The sequence below is a fragment of the Actinia tenebrosa genome, unplaced genomic scaffold (assembly GCF_029948245.1).
Source record: "Actinia tenebrosa isolate PJP-AT-01 unplaced genomic scaffold, QUT_ActTen_1.0 PGA_scaffold5__44_contigs__length_20552954, whole genome shotgun sequence".
Lineage (NCBI taxonomy): Eukaryota > Metazoa > Cnidaria > Anthozoa > Actiniaria > Actiniidae > Actinia > Actinia tenebrosa.
In genome coordinates, this window is record NW_028292582.1 from 17,276,285 (window position 1) to 17,294,117 (window position 17,833).

General features: G+C 42.5%; 2 protein-coding genes across 3 annotated transcripts in view; both read left to right on the forward strand.

Annotated features, from left to right (window-relative positions):
- Positions 1-17,833, forward strand: part of LOC116286308 (ras-related protein Rab-8B) — a 48,771-nt gene that overhangs the window by 18,535 nt on the left and 12,403 nt on the right. For both annotated transcript variants that reach the window (XM_089038296.1, XM_089038295.1), the window contains exons 3-4: positions 200-357; positions 1,057-1,138. In XM_089038296.1, the coding sequence (XP_088894422.1) occupies positions 200-357; positions 1,057-1,138 (240 nt within the window). The remainder of the gene's footprint in view (positions 1-199; positions 358-1,056; positions 1,139-17,833) is intronic.
- Positions 4,060-8,813, forward strand: LOC148906754 (uncharacterized). Its single transcript, XM_089038294.1, has 4 exons — positions 4,060-4,860; positions 5,064-5,134; positions 5,407-6,453; positions 6,756-8,813. Exons 1-4 carry the CDS (start codon positions 4,449-4,451, stop codon positions 8,700-8,702), a joined length of 3,477 nt encoding a protein of 1,158 aa, XP_088894420.1. The 5' UTR covers positions 4,060-4,448; the 3' UTR covers positions 8,703-8,813.

Genomic DNA, 17,833 nt, shown 5'->3' on the forward strand with positions numbered 1-17,833 from the left:
TGACACAACTGCTTGAAGAAGGGTTGGGTCATATGACCTGGTAGTGCAATTGTCCATTTAAACAGCCTTTTATTAAGAACATTTTAAAAATTGCAAGTTTGTGCATGGTTTTATGTTTTGCAACTCTTGTGCAATAAATTTGCAATACTAGTGCTTGAACAATTCAAACTTTGAATGATCTTGTTTGGCTTTTTTTTAGCTCCATTTATGGGATACAGCAGGCCACGAGAAGTACAAAGCAATGACTAGTACATACTACAGAGGAGCTCATGGTGCTCTTATCGTATTTGATATCACTTGTAAAGAGTCATTCCAAAATGTCAAGGATTACTGGTTAAAAAAAATATATAAAGAAAGGTAGGCATTTAAGGACTTTTTTAAAGTATAATATTATTTCATAAAATAAATGTGCTTAATTTGACTAATTATTATGTCTTCCAAACTCATTTTCTGAATGTTTGAAAAACATTCAACCATAGCCAACAAATACTGCCATGGCCACCAAAATTCCCCATCAGGGGGTCCTGATAGGGAGAAACTCTGCCTGAGGTCTTGAATATACCAACTGAAGCTGTTCTCAAGACTGGGGGCACAGTTTCATCCAGACCGACTTTAAAACAATTATAATATTAGTTTTTTTCCATTTACTTTTCCACTTGGTTTGAAATTTGTTTTGTTTGACAATCTGTTATCTGATAAGCTTCTGCAAGTCAGGATACCATACTTTGTTCAGAGACAGAAAATACTGTCCACTTGTGCTGCCAATCAGAATGCACAATTTTAGGAACCAGACCAGGAAAAAAAGTCACAAATCAGGCAGCTAATTTTGCATCATGCATCATGTGGAAACTCTTTGCCACTCTGTTGGATGTATGACATGGTGCAGGAGCGTGTGTGCTCAAATATTCCTCCAAGGTCCCACCCCCAGAACATGGAACAGTAACTCATTCTCAAAGTGATGTGAGTCCTATATTAACCTAATTCTAAACTAAGTTGACATTGATTGAGTTTCTATCAGCTCAGCATGTACAGTACAGTGTTTATTGTTTATTCCAGTGGTGCAGAATGTCTTGTGATAGCAGTTGGCAGTAAATATGACTTGAAAGATAAAAGGAAAGTTACTGAAGATGAAATTCAGGTATGATACATGTATAATGGTACTAGGAAATCATCTTCAGAAAGTAGTATAGGGAATGGGGGTTCCAGCGCAATCTCAACACGGGGTAAGACCCGCGTCAAAAATCCACCTACGGACGACCCCCACTCCAAGTGTGGTTGAGGGCAACAGCGCACTTAAATATATTAGTCTATATATGGAGTGTGAAGAATGTAAGAGAACTTTTAAGAAAGAAGCGGATTTGAAAAAGCATTTGAAAATGAAGACGAAGTGTATGAGCAGTTATGATTGTGGATGTGGTAAGAAGTTTGAGACTAAGGTTAAATTGTTTTGGCATTGTCAGGACTGTGAGTACGACTACGACGACCTAAAAAGTGCTTGGTATTAGGTATAAAATATTTCCTATTATATAGATGGAATCCCAAAGCAACTTCAGCACGGTGTCAATACCCGGTAACGGTGAGATTGACGTTAGACAGTTTTGGCGTCAGTCAGAAAGGAAGGTTAAAAGGACTCTCCGAAAAGGTATAGAAGAATTAGGAGCCCTGAAAGCGAGCATAATGGTAGAAGTAAGTTTGTCAAAAGACGAGGTAATGACGACAGCAATGTTGCGATCAAAGTCGTTAGTGATATTAGAATCCACGAATCTGGATAGGTCACTCAGTGAAGCCTTAGAAGCAATAATGGAGTCGCTGTCTAACTACACGAAAGAAGGATCGGGTTGGACAGTAGAGGAGGTTGAAGGAATAGAGATAAGTATGGCCAGGTACGTACCCATACGAGGGGGGAGTTACGTACCGCTACCAACGTGGGTAGAAAGGAAGAAGGCTATTGTAAACGTGAAGAATGAAGACAATCGATGCTTTATGTGGGCAATCAGGTCTGCACTGTATCCAGCAGAGAAGGATCCCTGTAGGACAAGTAAGTATCCCACAGATGATTTAGAGTGGGATGGTGTGGAATTTCCCATGCAGTTGATAGACATCCCCATATTTGAGGAAATAAACGATCTAGCAATTAACGTTTACGGAGTCAGAGAGCAGACGATAGTACCGTTAGTTCTGTCAAAAAGTAAAGGAGAGCGCGTACATTTATTCTACCACGGCGGACACTACTCATGGGTTAAACACATTAGCAGACTATTCTACAGACATACTAAGCACAAAGGCAAAAAGTACTTCTGCGACTGCTGCTTGCTGTCATTTACATCCTTAAATACCCTAAAGAAACACGATGAGATCTGCCGCGGAGTCGAAGAAGTGGCGCAACGGATCCAGATACCCACCAACAAAGAGCTTTCATACGCAGACCATCAAAAGCAGATGCAGGTGCCTTACGTGATATATGCAGACTTTGAAGCGTTGATAACTAAGGAAGAGCAGAAAAGTGGTGCCACGAATAAGGTGGGATTACACGAGATCTGCTCCTTTGGTTACATAGTAGTCAGATCAGATGGTAAGGCCAACCCTCCTGTGATTTACCGAGGTAAGAACGCAGCTAATGAGTTTCTAGAAGCATTGCGAGAAGAGGAGGAAGAGATAAGAGAACAATTAAGACGCCCAAAGAAGATGGTATTTACCAAAGAGAACCAGGATGCTTTTACCAAGGCAAAGAAATGCCACATTTGTCAACATACGCTTCTCCAGTTTGGAAGACGAGCCAAGAAAGCGTGGGATGAAGATGGAAAGTATTTAGGAGAAGCTCATTTTAAATGCGGGAAGTATGCTAAGAAGGGGGAAAAGCCGGGAAAGCCTTCCACCCACTGCATTCATTGTCATAAAGCATTCGTTGAGGATTTCTATGTGGATAAGGTTAGGGATCACTGCCACATCACGGGTAAATACAGAGGAGCGGCTCATTGGAAATGCAATATAAACTTCAAAGTAGATCCAGAAATGGAAATACCCGTATTCTTTCACAATTTAAGAGCGACTGTCCACTAATATCGAGCCAAATCAAGAATCGGCGGCAACAGTGAAAAAATCGATTTTCTTTATTTTTGGTCCAGAGTTAGGCATTAGTGAGTAAGTAAACGTGGTGGGTTTTATTTCTTCAAAAAAAATGTTATCGCTGAGAAAAATCGAAAAAACGGTCCGTCCGATATAGGGCCCAAGACGGCACGAAATGAAAGCCATTTTAGGGGTCTCTTTAACGTTATCCTGTAAAGTCGCAACACATTTTCCAGCCTTTTTAAATTGAGATATTCGTTCTTCAACTATTCTTGAACATTTTCATGCAATTTTAGGCTCATGGGTTTATTTATTCTTTTTTTAGAGGTCCGTCAAACTCGCTATAATTTGAGTCTGCAAAAACTTCGCTCCGGCATACAAATTCAAAAAATAAATTCTACATGTGGTATAATTCAGAATCTTTCAAAACTTCGGATTCTAAGCAAGTTAATATGGATCTTAAAAGTTCCATCAAAATTAGTTTGGGGAAATTTCCACAGCGGTCCAAACAAGCGAGTGAATAATGCTGGTTTTTAGAAGAAACCGCCCCGTGACTTGAAAACATTGTGTTTGGAGCCTTTGAAATTAGGACGAAAATCAGTCTATAATTTTGCTAAAACGGACAGGTTTTAATTTCCAACGACTTTCTTAGTGTTTCTTTGAGTTAACTTCAAAATATCAAAGCTTAAGAATCGAGTTTTCCTTTTATTTACTTTGAGTAAGAACTACCCAGTTTCTAATTAGCATAGTGCTTTCAACGAGTAGATTTCAAAATATGTTTTTTGGTCTGAAAACACTCCTACAATTCGACTAATGTCAAAGCAATGTTACAGAAAGACGTTTCCTACTTGCTTTACATGTTTTCTTGCTAATTCTGTACAGTTTTACTTCCATTTTCAGAATTAGTTGTGATACGTTTATCGGAACTTGGGATCAGTACTATTGATTGCGTGACCTAACGTCCCGTGGGGGAAGGGGGGCGGGGGGTGAAAAGCTGAATGTAGCGGGCTTCCAGGTTTTGATACGAGGGAAGTCTCGAATCATTTCTTATTTTCTCGATTTGCGAAGCAATAACAAACTGGCTCCTTGCTGGCCTGACAACTATATTGAACAAAAATGTACCAAAGGATTTTACTGTAGTTACTTAACTACCTCGCTGATACCTGAGGCTAATTTCTAATTTGAAGATCTTGCTTACGTGAATCATGGCAAAAGATAAACCCAAGAATGGGAAACATTAAGAAAAAATACTGAAATTGTCAATTCCTACTTGTCATGATGTGCTCATAAATACCTGGACAAGCGTTCAACCACGTGACATGGGAAAATGACGTTTACTAGCACTTCCTAATAAAGCGGCTTTCGTTCATGAGGGATTAGGAATGGAAGCCAGCTGTTCATTTAAGAAAATCGTAGGCGGAAATTGCGGTTATGATCCCAGAGATCGAAACAAGAAGATGGTCGTGATACCACTTAGTTCATGTGAATTGGATATATCCGGGCATAAGAAAGCTTTTGGTATACAGGATGTCGATTCTGAGGTTGAACTACTTTTGGCTCGAGCTTCGATATTCTCGGTTCCAGACAATATTGCAGAGTTGACAATTTGTCCAGGTCATCGTTCATTGTTAGGTATAGGCTGGCGCAGAAGTTCCCAGTGCTGCCGAGTTCCTCAGGAGCTGTCAAGGCATGGCGAAAAGAAAGCAAAATGGCCCAAAGCTGATCGCGGGATCGGCAAAGAAAAATCGAATACTATCTTGCAGATGACGGGTGTCTTTGTTCCCGTAGGTTCAGGTTAGTATATATGTTACTCTTTTTGTGTACTAAGGAATGAAATAAAGCCAATTCAGTATGAAAATAAATGTATTTCCCGCTAAATTGCATGCTGCAATAGCTGCATGTGAAAATTCAAGCAATGTCAAATGAAGACGTTAACTTGACGCCATAAAGTCTGATATACTGAAATCATGCCATGTGAATATTTCATTGTTATACAGCAATATGCCGGGAATGCAGGGTCCTTCTAGACGATTACACTGTTCAAGCAAAGATGAAGTGTATGTCCTTGGTGAGTCGATGTCTTTCGTAGCATTAAATAAAGGCGTGGTTTTTAGCACATATCCTGAGGGTCTGGTCCAGGGGTGGCGAGGGAATGCATTACTAGTGTTTATGTCAGAAAACATTTTAGACTGGCAACGGCATTGGTTACCCTGTAAGAATTACTCCCCTTAAAACATTCTGGATCCGCCCCTTCTATTAAATGATTATAACTCCCATGCGTTTTCTTGTCTTTCAGGAAATAAAATTAACTTTTCATATGTATGTACTTGTATTTTATAGGAGACTGACAAAGAGGTAACAATGAATACCCCAACCGCCCACAGCACCCCGTTGACTGCAAAAAGTACCGGTCAACCACATCTAAACCCAGTAACACCTGGTGGGAGCCTTTTTTTGCCCTCTGATGATAGCAGCTGGGAGGAATCATCTGGAAATCCTTTACAAGAACTGAATAGCTTTTTGCGTTCCAGAGATGTCAGTCCAGTCAGACACACCCTAACTACGCCTTGGTCTAATGCTAGTGACAGGACCAAGCGATATTATACACGCAAAGCATACCAAGGAGTAACAGCCGTTCTTGAAGAAATTGCCCCGTGTGATGCTGATTTTCTCTGGCAGTCAGTCTCTTCTTCGACAGCCCTTTGCCAGCGGTTTTCTGATGATGTAGCAAACTTTAAAGACATGGATACCATTCTTTTGGATGCGCTGACCGAATGTTACAATACTGCAGGTAGTTGGGGTACTCGAAGACAAATTCTCTCTATCATGGCGGACAAGGTCAGTCTAAACAATCTTCGTAAATGGATTCCAGATCTTACAAAGTATCGATATACTGAGGCCAAACGTCACTGCCTACTTTACGGAAGAGGAGAACCTGTCCCACTGTCACCTCAGTCAAGAATTTCCGTGTCAACAAGCAAGATCGACCACTTTATTAACTTCGTTACCAGTCCACACATCATCCAGGACTTACCTTTTGGAGAGAAAACCATAAAATTATCTTCTGATCAGCTAGTCAAGGTCCCAAACGTAATTCGTACGATCATTCCCGAAAGGGTAATTCAACAGTACCAGGAATTCTGTCGGGAGTCAGCCTTTACGCCCTTGAGTCGCAGTACTTTGCTTCGTATCCTTATGGTCTGTCCTGCTTCTTTAAGAACTTCGCTTCAGGGTTTGTACTACATAAGTTCGACAGGTGCAGAGGCATTTGACGATCTAGAAAGCGTTACAGAAATACTAGGAGACATCGGTTTAGGAATGGCCTGGGCAAAACAACAACAAGATCGCCTTAAAGCAGGAAAACGCTACCTGAAAACTGACTACAAGGTAACCGCTATAACATCACATTACGGTACAAAGACCGCGTAGGCCGATTAGGGAGTCTCTCCGCGGTCAAAGCAGATGTTTTAAAATAGCGCAATTCACGCGGATTCACGTACTTAGAGTAACCTTACACACAATACTGAAACTCTAATATAGCGGACCTTCGCTGTCCAGTACAAATAAAATCAACAACAGAGAATCAAAGCTAGAGCATTAAAGATAAACCAAACATCCCCTCGGTTAGTTTTATTTAAAGGCTAATTTAAATTAATTCAGTGATGGATATTTTTAAATATAAATTGCAGGTGCACATATCTGAGAGTTCGACGGTGGCTGATCATTGTAGGCGGTATGCCTTGAGTGACCCTGGTGATTCAGATTATCAGTCAGAGTGTAATCACCAGCACGATAGCTCATGTGATCGGTGTACTATGCTAACCGACACCGTCATGTGCATAGAGGAAGCTTTAAAAGAGCAGTCGGGAAATCTCTCTGAAGATACAAAGGAAGAGCTGACTTTCCGTGTGCGACAGGCCAAAACAAACATTGGAGCATGGAAATCACATCTTCTGCGCTATGTTAACCAAGATGAGGCTAGAGTAGACATCTTAGAAGTCCTCGATGAGACGTCCGTTTTTCTAACCCAAGACTGGGCCATGAAATTCATTCCAAGAAAGTTTAGAGAGAGTCAGAAAGACTGGTTTGCCAAACGTGGCATGTCTTGGCACATCACAGTAGCGACTAAACGAGGCAAAGATGGTCAATTAGAAATGTTAACATTTGTTCACATCTTTGAGTCATGTAGTCAGGAATACGTCGTCATTCTGGCTATAATGTCAGATGTCATTGAAAGGCTTAAAGTCATCATGCCCAAACTACGCTCAGTTTTTTACCGTCAGGACAACGCTGGATGCTATCGCAACGGTCCGAACATTTTTTATGCAAAGTTATTAGGCCATTGTCATGGTGTTGCAATCAAGCGCATGGACTTCTCAGATCCACAGGGAGGAAAGGGAGCCTGTGATAGAAAGGCTGCTACCATCAAGTCCCATATGAGAATCCACCTCAATGAAGGCAATGATATCATTTCTCATGAGCACATGAAAAAAGCAATCTTATCGTCAGGCGGAGTTCCTGCTGTGGGCGTCATCCTCTCTGGATCCCCCGTCATCCCAGATATGCCAACATTGAAACTGGATGGTGTCAGTCAAGTATCTAATGTAGAGTATTGTGAAGATGGGATTCGTATCTGGAAGGCATACAAAATTGGACCAGGTAAACTTCTATCATCCAAAGATCTACAACTACCTACCGACTCACAGATACCATCCCTGACGTTGATTGAAACCAGCGATAGTCAATTTACACAGATCAAATCTAAAACTCCCAAATCCGTTGAATCAGTAATAATGACCACAGAGAAAACACTCAGTGCTCCATCAGAAGCTAGAGAGCCAAGTGCACTGTTTACCTGTCCTGAAGAAGGGTGTACGATGACGTTCTTGAGACATTCTTCCCTTGAACAGCATCTAGATTGTGGAAAACACCATTTTGCTTTGGAGCGGGAGACCATTTTTGACAAAGCGACACTTTGTTACGCAGAAAAATTAGAAGGACAGTTCATTGGGATCCCCCATTTAGATGCGAGCTACAGAAGAACGACAGCACAAAACAAGAAAGAAACCTTGCCAATGGGATGGGCCCTAAGATCTTCACTAGGAGGTAAAAAAAGATTCTCCCAAAAGCAGAAAGACTACCTTTTGAAGAAATTCCAGATAGGAGAAACTACTGGACAGAAAGCAAATTCCTTGTCAGTTGCTAGAGCCATGATGACAGCAAAGGACATCAACGGCAATCGACTGTTCAACAGCGACGAATTCTTGACAAGCAAGCAGATTACCAGTTTTTTTTCACGCGTAGCTAAAAAGAAGAAGCTTCCGAGTCCAGATCCAAAGGAAGATGTCGATGATTATACCGCTGACGAACTGGAAAACGCCATTCATCAATATGAGATTGAAGAATTCGCAGCCAAGGCAAAAAGCGAACTGTCCGTAAAGCACCCACTGGTTTTCGACACATATAACATTTGTGATTTGGCATCAAAGTCAAAACTGGAGACTTTTGCCATCGCAATGTTGAAGCAAATATGCCTCCATTTTGGTATTGACACCACAGATGTTCAAGTCAAGCGCAAGAAGCCATATACAGACAAGATTATGGCCCTTTATGCAAACTGCGAATGTCAGGTTTAATGGCAGAAAGTCGCACCGATTCGGTTTAAACTTATATGTAGAACTCAAAAGTTAAGTCTTTCTGACTGAAACGCCTTTTCGTTGATTTTACCTGAGCGCAAGTACAAAAATAAATCAAAAACTAAAACTAAAAAAAAAAGGCAACGAAAAAGAAAAAAAAGGAAAACAAAAGAAAAAAAAAGAAACGTTTGTCCAGGTATTTATGAGCACATCATGACAAGTAGGAATTGACAATTTCAGTATTTTTTCTTAATGTTTCCCATTCTTGGGTTTATCTTTTGCCATGATTCACGTAAGCAAGATCTTCAAATTAGAAATTAGCCTCAGGTATCAGCGAGGTAGTTAAGTAACTACAGTAAAATCCTTTGGTACATTTTTGTTCAATATAGTTGTCAGGCCAGCAAGGAGCCAGTTTGTTATTGCTTCGCAAATCGAGAAAATAAGAAATGATTCGAGACTTCCCTCGTATCAAAACCTGGAAGCCCGCTACATTCAGCTTTTCACCCCCCGCCCCCCTTCCCCCACGGGACGTTAGGTCACGCAATCAATAGTACTGATCCCAAGTTCCGATAAACGTATCACAACTAATTCTGAAAATGGAAGTAAAATTGTACAGAATTAGCAAGAAAACATGTAAAGCAAGTAGGAAACGTCTTTCTGTAACATTGCTTTGACATTAGTCGAATTGTAGGAGTGTTTTCAGACCAAAAAACATATTTTGAAATCTACTCGTTGAAAGCACTATGCTAATTAGAAACTGGGTAGTTCTTACTCAAAGTAAATAAAAGGAAAACTCGATTCTTAAGCTTTGATATTTTGAAGTTAACTCAAAGAAACACTAAGAAAGTCGTTGGAAATTAAAACCTGTCCGTTTTAGCAAAATTATAGACTGATTTTCGTCCTAATTTCAAAGGCTCCAAACACAATGTTTTCAAGTCACGGGGCGGTTTCTTCTAAAAACCAGCATTATTCACTCGCTTGTTTGGACCGCTGTGGAAATTTCCCCAAACTAATTTTGATGGAACTTTTAAGATCCATATTAACTTGCTTAGAATCCGAAGTTTTGAAAGATTCTGAATTATACCACATGTAGAATTTATTTTTTGAATTTGTATGCCGGAGCGAAGTTTTTGCAGACTCAAATTATAGCGAGTTTGACGGACCTCTAAAAAAAGAATAAATAAACCCATGAGCCTAAAATTGCATGAAAATGTTCAAGAATAGTTGAAGAACGAATATCTCAATTTAAAAAGGCTGGAAAATGTGTTGCGACTTTACAGGATAACGTTAAAGAGACCCCTAAAATGGCTTTCATTTCGTGCCGTCTTGGGCCCTATATCGGACGGACCGTTTTTTCGATTTTTCTCAGCGATAACATTTTTTTTGAAGAAATAAAACCCACCACGTTTACTTACTCACTAATACCTAACTCTGAACCAAAAATAAAGAAAATCGATTTTTTGCTGTTGCCGCACATTGCTCGATATTAGTGGACAGTCGCTCTTAAGGGGTTACGACTCCCATTTGCTACTACAAGGAACAGACGGCTCCGAAGTAAAGTGCATACCCAACAACAAAGAAAGGTACATGTCCGTAACTGTGGGCAAGCTGAAGTTCTTAGACTCGCAGCAGTTCATGGCGGACTCCTTAGCAAACCTCGTAAAGTATAACACGGAGTTCCCCATTTCCAGCCAATACGGCGCGGAAAGGAAAGGAGTGTACCCATACGAATACATGGACTCCTGGGATCGATTCAAAGAACCCCTACCACCCAAAGATCGCTTCTACAGCACCCTAAACGAGTCCGGTATAAAGGACGAGGAGTACCAGCATGCGTTAGACGTGTGGGAAAAGTACTCCTGTGAGAACATGGGGGACTACCACGACATCTACCTAAGGTCTGACGTAGTGCTGCTTGCAGATGTTTTCCAAAGCTTCAGAAAGATGGCTATGGAATATTACGGATTGGATCCCGCTAATTTCTACACGGCTCCTGGGCTCAGCTGGAGTGCTTTGTTAAAGAAAACAAATGCGCAGTTGGATCTCCTAACGGAGTACGACATGTATCGGTTTATGGAAGACGGTATTCGTGGCGGCGTATGCGGACCCAGCCGACGTTACGCCCGCGCAAACAACCCCTTAGTAGAGCACGACCCAGAGAAACCAACCACATACATTTACTACCTGGATGCGAATAACCTTTATGGTTGGGCAATGTCACAGTACCTACCTGTGAGAGACTTCGAATGGGATCCAGTGAAGCCGATAGACTTCTACATGCAGGTAGGAAAGGAGGAAGACAAGGGTTACGTCTTAGAAGTGGATCTGGAGTACCCAGAGCGCCTGCACGACGAACACAATGAGTTCCCCTTAGCACCAGAAGCGATAGAGATACCATTTAAGCAGCTAAGTCCGCTGCAAAAGCAAATGTGCCCTGGTTACAAACCGTACAGGAAACTAACTATGAACCTGATGGATAAGAAGAAGTATGTGGTACATTACCGCAACCTGCAGTTCTACGTGGGACACGGAATGCGCGTAGAGAAGATCCACAGAGTCCTAAAATTCACGCAGGAACCCTGGATGCGCCCCTACATTGACTTTAACACGCAAAAGCGTACCGCAGCGAAAAATGACTTCGAGAAAAACCTCTTCAAACTGATGAACAACAGCGTGTTCGGAAAGACAATGGAGAACATCCGCAAGCGCGTAAGCGTAAAAATAGTCAGCACCAAAGAGGAAGCAGAAGCATACGTGTCACAGCCAGGCTTCGTTAGATACGTAGAAATGCTGAACTTCTACGTGATTCACATGAAAAGGGCAAACCTTTTACTAAACAAGCCCGTTTACACAGGCTTTACGGTGCTGGATCTATCGAAGCTGCTTATGTACGAGTTCTACTACGATAAGCTTAAGCCAAAGTACGGAGACCGCTGTCGCCTCCTGTACACAGACACCGACTCCCTAATTCTAGAAGTGCAAACGGAAGACGTTTACAAAGACTGCCTCCCCGACATAGATGAGTACGACACCAGCGGTTACCCGAAGGAGCACTTCCTTTACTCTGCGAAGAATAAGAAGGTAATTGGGAAGATGAAAGACGAAATGTTAGGAAAACCCATAGTAGAGTACGTGGGTCTGAAACCAAAGATGTACAGCGTGCTAAAGTTAGACGGCGTAGAAAAGAAAGCTAAAGGCGTAAAAAAGTACGTGGTTAAGAAGGACATTACGCACGAGTCCTACCTCAACGTATTACAAACACGCAAGGAACAGCGGCATAAGATGAACAGCCTGCGCAGCTATGGTCATCAGATACATAACGTCACGCAGGAGAAGGTGTCACTGTCTGCATTTGACGGTAAGCGATGGATGTGTGATGACGGAGTGCATACGATAGCATTCGGACATCACACGATAAGCAGTTCTTCCATGACGAACCCACGTGTGGGGCCATCGTGAAGATAATACAAGATGGGCTGACCCTTCTTAGCTATTATGCTTCGGATCTGGTAAGTTTCCAAAGACCAATTAGGATCCGTAGCTCTTTTGGATCCTCCTTCTAATTCACCCGGTCCGTAGAGATATCGGACTGTGACATTACCTAATTTTTTTTCATGGGGGAAGACCGCCCTTGAACTTCTGACGTAGGACTTGTGTTCCACGTGTTTCTTTTTTATGGCATCCCTGGGTTTTATTCCCGTAGCCCTGGCCGCCTCGTTGTTCAAAGCCGCGACGACCTGGGGGAGCCTCTGAGTCCATTCCCTGTTGCGTTTGGAGGGATCTTCCAGCTCTTTCCAATACTGGTACCCAAAGAGACGCTCGGCCAGGGTCTTATTGAATCTTTCGACGATGCTCTGACCCCTGTGGTACTCTGCCTCGGCTCTCCTAATTTTAGTGCTGTGGTCTTTCAGGGTCTTAGTAACCACGCCCATAAACTCTGTCCCCGCATCCACTTGCAGCAGCTTAGGCCATTTCAAGACGCGCTTATAAATCCTACCTAGGGCTTCTGCGACTTCCCCAGAATCCTTGCTGGTTATGGGTTCGGCGTCCTTGTATCTGCTTGCGATATCGACTACGGTCAAAGCGTACCTATAGGTCTTTTTTCTCACCTTGTCGTGCGGTAAGAAAAGCAAATCCGCCTGATGAACCTCGTTGGGGGCATTTACGGTGAAGCTGGGCCTGGGAATGTACTTAGGCACGGGAAGATAAACCTGCCAGAGGGTTTGTTTTTTTAACCAATTCTTAGCCGTTTCTTCTGATACCCTGGCCGCGGTCGCGAGTTTCTTGATGGCCGACGCTCCTCTCCAATAGCCTTCCGGCCCATAGTAAATCCTTTTGAGTTTGTCCTCTACGCGGCCCATTATATAAATTTGATTCAAGCGAAGGATAGGACAAGATTGATCTTGCGTCCGTTAAAATCCACCGTCTTTCTGTCCACTTTAATGGTGATGTTTATGCTTTCTACTAAATTAGACAAGTCATAGCTTAAAGAAATGGGTGTGTATTCTACTGGGTCAAATGGATTACCTTTGGGCAAAAACTTGGACATAAGAGAAGACTTTTCCCCATTGCTGTAACTATTGACTAAATCGCAATAGACTTCGTAAGAGGATGCGACTTTCCATTTCACAGGTATGGCTGTGTTGGTAATTTCCTTGCCTGAGACACCTAGTAAAGATCCTAATGCATCAGCTTTTCCTAGGGTTACCGAGAAATTGTTAGGAAGATTATGTTTGAAGGTCATTTCGTGCGGCAGCCCTGTGGTGAGAGTATAACCGCGCTTGGCGAGCTCCTTAGCAAGGGTGATTGGCGTGTAATGTCCATCGGGTAGCATTACGCTTTGATAATTGTTAGATCCCTTATGCACGGTGACCATACCATTGACTAAATTATACCAAGAATTGTACAAAGAGCAACTAACCAGCCGAACCTTATGGGCTTTGATGGGGGGTTCAGATAAGTGGTAAAGTTATTCTTGTCGCTTTCCAAAAAGACGATCATATATTTCAGGAAACACAGTTTCCTTCTAGAAGTAAGCTACGCTTGCTGACTTAGACTAAATACGTCAAAGCTACGCCTCCCGCCAGCCCTGCGACTCCTACAAAGACCAATTCATTGTCTTTTTGTTTCTTAGAAGGCTGATAGTAATTCTTGAACTGAGGCTTTCTTAACCCCGTTAATGCCGCGGGGTGTGCTTGCGCATAGAGCTTAAAGGCGTAGTCTGTATTTTCGAAGTTCTTATCCGCCTGCATTTTGTCTTGGTAGTTCTTGTCCAACCAATCCCTGTAAGCTTGTCTTTTTTCATTCCAAGCTGCAACGTCTCGCTGATATTTCTCCAGCGCTAAGTCGTGCCTCTTCCTTTCGGCGGCTAATTCTCCGCTGCGATCACCTCTAACTAATCTATCCAAATATTGACCACCATAATTAGCTCCAGTGAATGCTAAAGCTGCAATAACTCCACCTGCGACCACGCTAGCCATTTATATGTTAGGCAGGTACTTTTCCTTCCGTAGGTAATCCTTTACCATGATAGCCCCGCCAACGGCAGCGGTCATCTTAGCAAAATTAGCGAAGCTCTTGCTTGGGTCTTCAGTAAAGTCTTCTTTGAGCACTTTCTTACCTACCCAACCAATACCCGCAACGATGGAAGTAATGATAGCTGCTTCTTCAACAGTTTTCAATAACGCGGTTGACATTATATTACAAAGCGAGAAGGAAAATCTAGGTCGCCACGGCACGTGGTGATAAATTTACTCCATTTCAGGGATCTTACTTTTTCTAACAGCTGGTTCCACAGGTGCGCGATACGTTGGTGGTTCTACCTTTTTCGTTGCCCGCCATTGTAAGTAGAGGCTGCCTGCTGCTATAGCGACTCCTAACGCGCCAATGACGTATCCCGGATTAATAAAGGATTCCTCTTCTCTTTCCTCCACCTTTTCTTCTTTTTTGGCTTTGTTCTTCCTGTTCATCTCCGCGAGCTTCTTTCCGGCAGCGACTCTGCCTGGAGATTTAGCCTTGGTAATCTTGGTATCTTCTACGGGTGGTTGTTCTTCGGTGCCACTCATCTTATATTAAGGGACTTGAAGGACTTGACAAGTAACTTGAGAATGACTTGACTAAGTACTTGAGAATGACTTGACTACGACTTGATTAAGTACTTGAGGTGACTTGACAACGACTTGACTAAGTACTTGAGGCGACTTGATCAGGTACCTCAGCAAGTGCCGCCTGGAAGACCTTTTCGACTTCTCTGTCCTTCTTGAAGTCCTTCCAAGACACCAGTACCTCCTTCAAGTCAACGTGCTGAGCTACGTGAAGTGCCGCAGAGGCGACTGCCATTAACTTACCGCACTTCAAAGACAACCACCCGCAGGTTATCTTAAGTTCTTGGGCGATGACATAGTCCTCGCTTATGTCCTTCCGCAGTTGCTCCACGTCGTCTATGGGCAGCGCAAGTCCGAGAAGCTTGGTGGCCAGCTTAATGGCTGAGTCTGCTACGGCGTCCGTGGTCTTACTTGCAAGGGCGGCCTCGTACCTCTTATGGAACTTCTTAACTTCCTCTTCTGACAACTTATTAACTTGCTCATGGGTAAGTTCCTTGCCTATCATTTCTTTACACTTCCCCGAAGACACAAGGATGTTAAGTTGTTCCTTAAGGTTACTTTCGTCTAACTGCGCGGGGACTTCATCTAAGAGCTGCTCAATGTCCATATATGTTAATGGAATACGGAAACCTCAAAGAGAAGATCATTTTGGAATGTTGGTGCGTTTTTAAATGCCGCATGTATTCGTGTAACTGTTCCTTGGATATCTCACCGCCGTAGTCGCTTAAGATGGTTTCCAGGTCAGACTTACTTGGAGTATAAAATACGACAAGTGAACCTATGTTTTCCCTGAAGGGCTTAGAGACGCTGGTAAGCTGCTGGGAAAGCAACCAAACGCTGATATTGTCGTGTCTACCGCTGAAGGCGAGCTTCACTAATTCGGAGGTGCGTCTTTTTACGTCGTCCCCACAGGCAATGTCATCCAATATGAGTAAAGTCTGTGTATCTTTAGGGAATTGTTTGTGCCAAAACTTAAGATGGCTGGATAACTCGTTAGGATCCAGTATGTCCACAAAGAAGTCGTCATCTTTCACTCCTATGCCCGTCCAGGTGCGGTTATTCACGTAGGTGGGGCATAATAGCACGACGTAGTCGAAACGGTATCTAAAGGGTCCTAATAGCTGCTCCACGACGAACTGCGTTTTGCCGCAGCCGGTGGGTCCTACTATCAGGGCATTGCAGGGAATATGGTTCGGATCCATTATATATACGATGGACCCAGTGGACGCAGTAAGAAGGATTGCCGGCGACGCAAAGGATAAAAGAGACACCATAGAAATGCAAAGGGAGGAGATCGGTCGGTTAAAGGAGCGCGTGCAGGAATTGTACGATGAAATGTGCGGTCTGAAGCGTGCAGAACGGTTTGGCGCGCTGATAACGATGGCGACGTGGGCTAAGGAGTCCGTTAAGGACTTTATGCGATATCCCCTGTAGAATGTCGACGTTTAGGTTAAATCTTTGTTAAGTATATGCTATTTAAAAAGTGTCTTAGAATGTTGACAATAAGGTTAAATCTTTGTTAAGGATGCCTGGAAACTATTTAAAAAGTGTCTTAGAATGTTTACAATAAGGTTAAATCTTTGTTAAGTCGCCCATAAGCTATTCCAAAAAATGCCTCAGAATGTTGACAATAAGGTTAAATCTTTGTTAAGTATGCGTGGAAACTATTTCAAAGAGTGTCTCAGAATGTTGACGTTTAGGTTAAATCTTTGTTAAGGATGTTAAATGGAGGCTAAGATATTGTTAAGTATATATGGACTGCTTGTTGTGTAAGAAGGTGTTCAGCACCAAACAAAGACTTCAATACCACGTTCGTCGCGGCGTTTGTACAAAGAAACCCCTTAGCCGCGCTTGTAAGGATTGCGGTAAGGAATTCAGCACCGTTCAAAAGATGCAACAACATCAGGATAAACGCATTTGTGGGCTTTGTAAGGACTGTAATAAGGAATTCCACAACCCCTTCGAAATGCAGCAGCATCTGAAAAGGGGCGTCTGTAATCGAACCAGACAGTGTAGTTTCTGTAATAAGATACTTAGTAGTCGTCAACGTTTACAGACGCACCGGAGAACGCATGATTATAGGTTTCTCTCCCGCGCTTACGACTTGGAAGGCGTGGATTGCTACCAATGTGCGGATTTGATGTGTCGCTGCCCGCATAAAGAGGATTACTTAAGGAATCGCATAGATTACCATAAGAAGATAGTCCGTACTTTCCCCTCTTTTGAACGCGCCGAAGGCGTTCCGTGGACTAAAAGGGAGTATTGGAGGCAGGAGTGCGATCGTTGTGGTTGTGTTAGAGAAGAGGAACATATCTTCAACTGTCTTAACAAAGATTTAACCTAAACGTCAACATTCTGAGACACTCTTTGAAATAGTTTCCAGGCATCCTTGACAAAGATTTAACCTTATTGTTAACATTCTAAGACACTTTTGAAATAGTTTCCGGGGTGTCTTAACAAAGATTTAACCTTATTGTTAACATTCTGAGACACTCTTTGAAATAGTTTCCACACATACTTAACAAAGATTTAACCTTATTGTTAACATTCTGAGACACTCTTTGAAATAGTTTCCGGGGTGTCTTAACAAAGATTTAACCTTATTGTTAACATTCTGAGACACTCTTTGAAATAGCATTTCTTGGGGCCTTTAATAGTAAGGTAGGGTTTGCGCAAAGAGTCTCAAATCCCATCCTTATTTTTATTCATTATTATTAAGGATAATGAATAATAAGGACCCCTTTTAAAGGTATATGCTAGCCTACGCAGCTGCCTTTCTGGGAGGCATTCTAATTACCCTTTCAATATATGGACTGTATTACTTGCGAACTACCTGCCGACTGCATTACCCCTCGTAAGCCGCCGCGTAAAAAATACACCTGCCTTCATTGCGACAGGGTATTCTCCGAAGGATCCTTTGTGGGGCATTGGTGCTCCGCGGATCCTAAAGCGCAGCGGACTTTAGCAGACACGCTTAACTACAAAGAGGAGATGGAGTGACTCTTCTTTCAATGTCAAACTTCCATC